Source organism: Arachis ipaensis, chromosome B02, assembly GCF_000816755.2.
Source record: "Arachis ipaensis cultivar K30076 chromosome B02, Araip1.1, whole genome shotgun sequence".
Lineage (NCBI taxonomy): Eukaryota > Viridiplantae > Streptophyta > Magnoliopsida > Fabales > Fabaceae > Arachis > Arachis ipaensis.
This window is the reverse complement of record NC_029786.2, coordinates 104648327-104649846: the sequence shown is the minus strand read 5'-3', so window position 1 is coordinate 104649846 and position 1520 is coordinate 104648327. Positions and strand designations below refer to the sequence as shown.

Here is a 1520-nt window from a genome sequence, read left to right as displayed (position 1 = left end):
AATACATTTTTAATATTATAAAATAAATTTAATAAATATTATATAATATTTTATTTTTATTTTCATAATATATATTATTAAATACGACTTGAATCTAAATCGATTCTTAGATTCAAGTCTACGTAAAAATATGACCCAAACCTAATTCAAAAGTTATATCGGATCAAAATAATAAATCTAAATTTTGACCTGATAAAACCTATTTTGTGTTATCATCAAATTTTAAGTGGAGTTAAATCTTAAATCCTCCGAATCAATGGCGAAACTCAATAAACAAAGTAACTAATAAGATTCACTATATGTTATTTGCCAAAAAAAAAAAAAGAATAAAAAATAAACGATAATTAAATTTGTATGTATACAAAATTGCTGCAATCAAATTAATTACATACAAGTTTTTCCTACAAAATCCAAAAACGGATTTCATGCTCATGTAAAAGTGTACACATAGATAAGATGACATGATACATAAAAATCATCTCTCTTTATAACAAAATTTATGAGTAATAAGATATAGAAATTCAACCATAATAATAATAAGGTAGCAAAAATCTCCAAAGAGATGCTATAGTAGTAGTAGTAGTAGTAGTGGTGTTGGTTAAATTAGAATTATTTAGGCTTCATCTTAGAAGAAGAATCCAAGGCCTTGCTAAGAGAAATGGCAAGGTTGCAAAGATGGCGAAAAGCTCTACTTTGTTGGGACAAAATATCATCATCACCAGGAATTGAAGCATCACAAGTATCAATGGCTGCCAATGCTGCTTGAAGCCAAACTTGAGCATCATGTTCTTTGTTTGCCAATGTGGCAGCAATGGTGTCCTCAAGTTGACCCTCGGCATCCAACAAGGTCTCCTTGCAATCAGCCAGACCTTGTTGGAATGCCGGGTCAAAATTTGGGTCGTCGATAAGCGTCTTGCATTCTGTTAGGATGCCGGACGCATTCGCCGCCGCGACCTTAAGAGATATCAAGACTAGGTCTTGTAGGCTTGCTTGAGTACATGATGGGTCCGAGGTAAGTACCTTAAGACATAGATCCTTTGTTTGTGACTCGCTACATACTAGGTTGATTAGTTCGTTCCCTTTGAGGTTTTTATCAAATGCAACAGTTTTGTGATTTCCTAGGATAATGCAAAAGATGGTCAAGAGGGGCAAGAATGTTGTGATTGTCTTCATGTTTTTATTTTTATTTTTTTGGTTTGGAATTTGTTGTGATAAAAAAATAGTGTTGAAGCTAAGATCACAATAGTGTGGGAGTTAAATAAATAACATTGAGAATGATGTTTTTTTTTTTTTGAATGGTTGTGTTTATGTTTCTAAATTGGGGATGTTAATTGACGATGGGTATTGTTCATAGTCTTGATTGACTAACATCAATTGCTAAATTCGATTTGTTTGCTATAATTGACACCCAATTATTGCTGATCAACGTTCATGGCTTTCTATTTTCGATTAGACTAACATAAGTTTAATGGTGATACTAGCATGGTTTACCCGTGAGATGCGCCTAATGGCAATATTTC

General features: G+C 32.4%; 1 protein-coding gene across 1 annotated transcript; it reads right to left on the bottom strand.

Annotated features, from left to right (window-relative positions):
- Positions 335-1232, bottom strand: LOC107627954 (pectinesterase inhibitor 28-like). Its single transcript, XM_016330762.2, has one exon. The coding sequence runs from the start codon at positions 1171-1173 to the stop codon at positions 610-612; it is 564 nt and encodes a 187-aa protein (XP_016186248.1). The 5' UTR covers positions 1174-1232; the 3' UTR covers positions 335-609.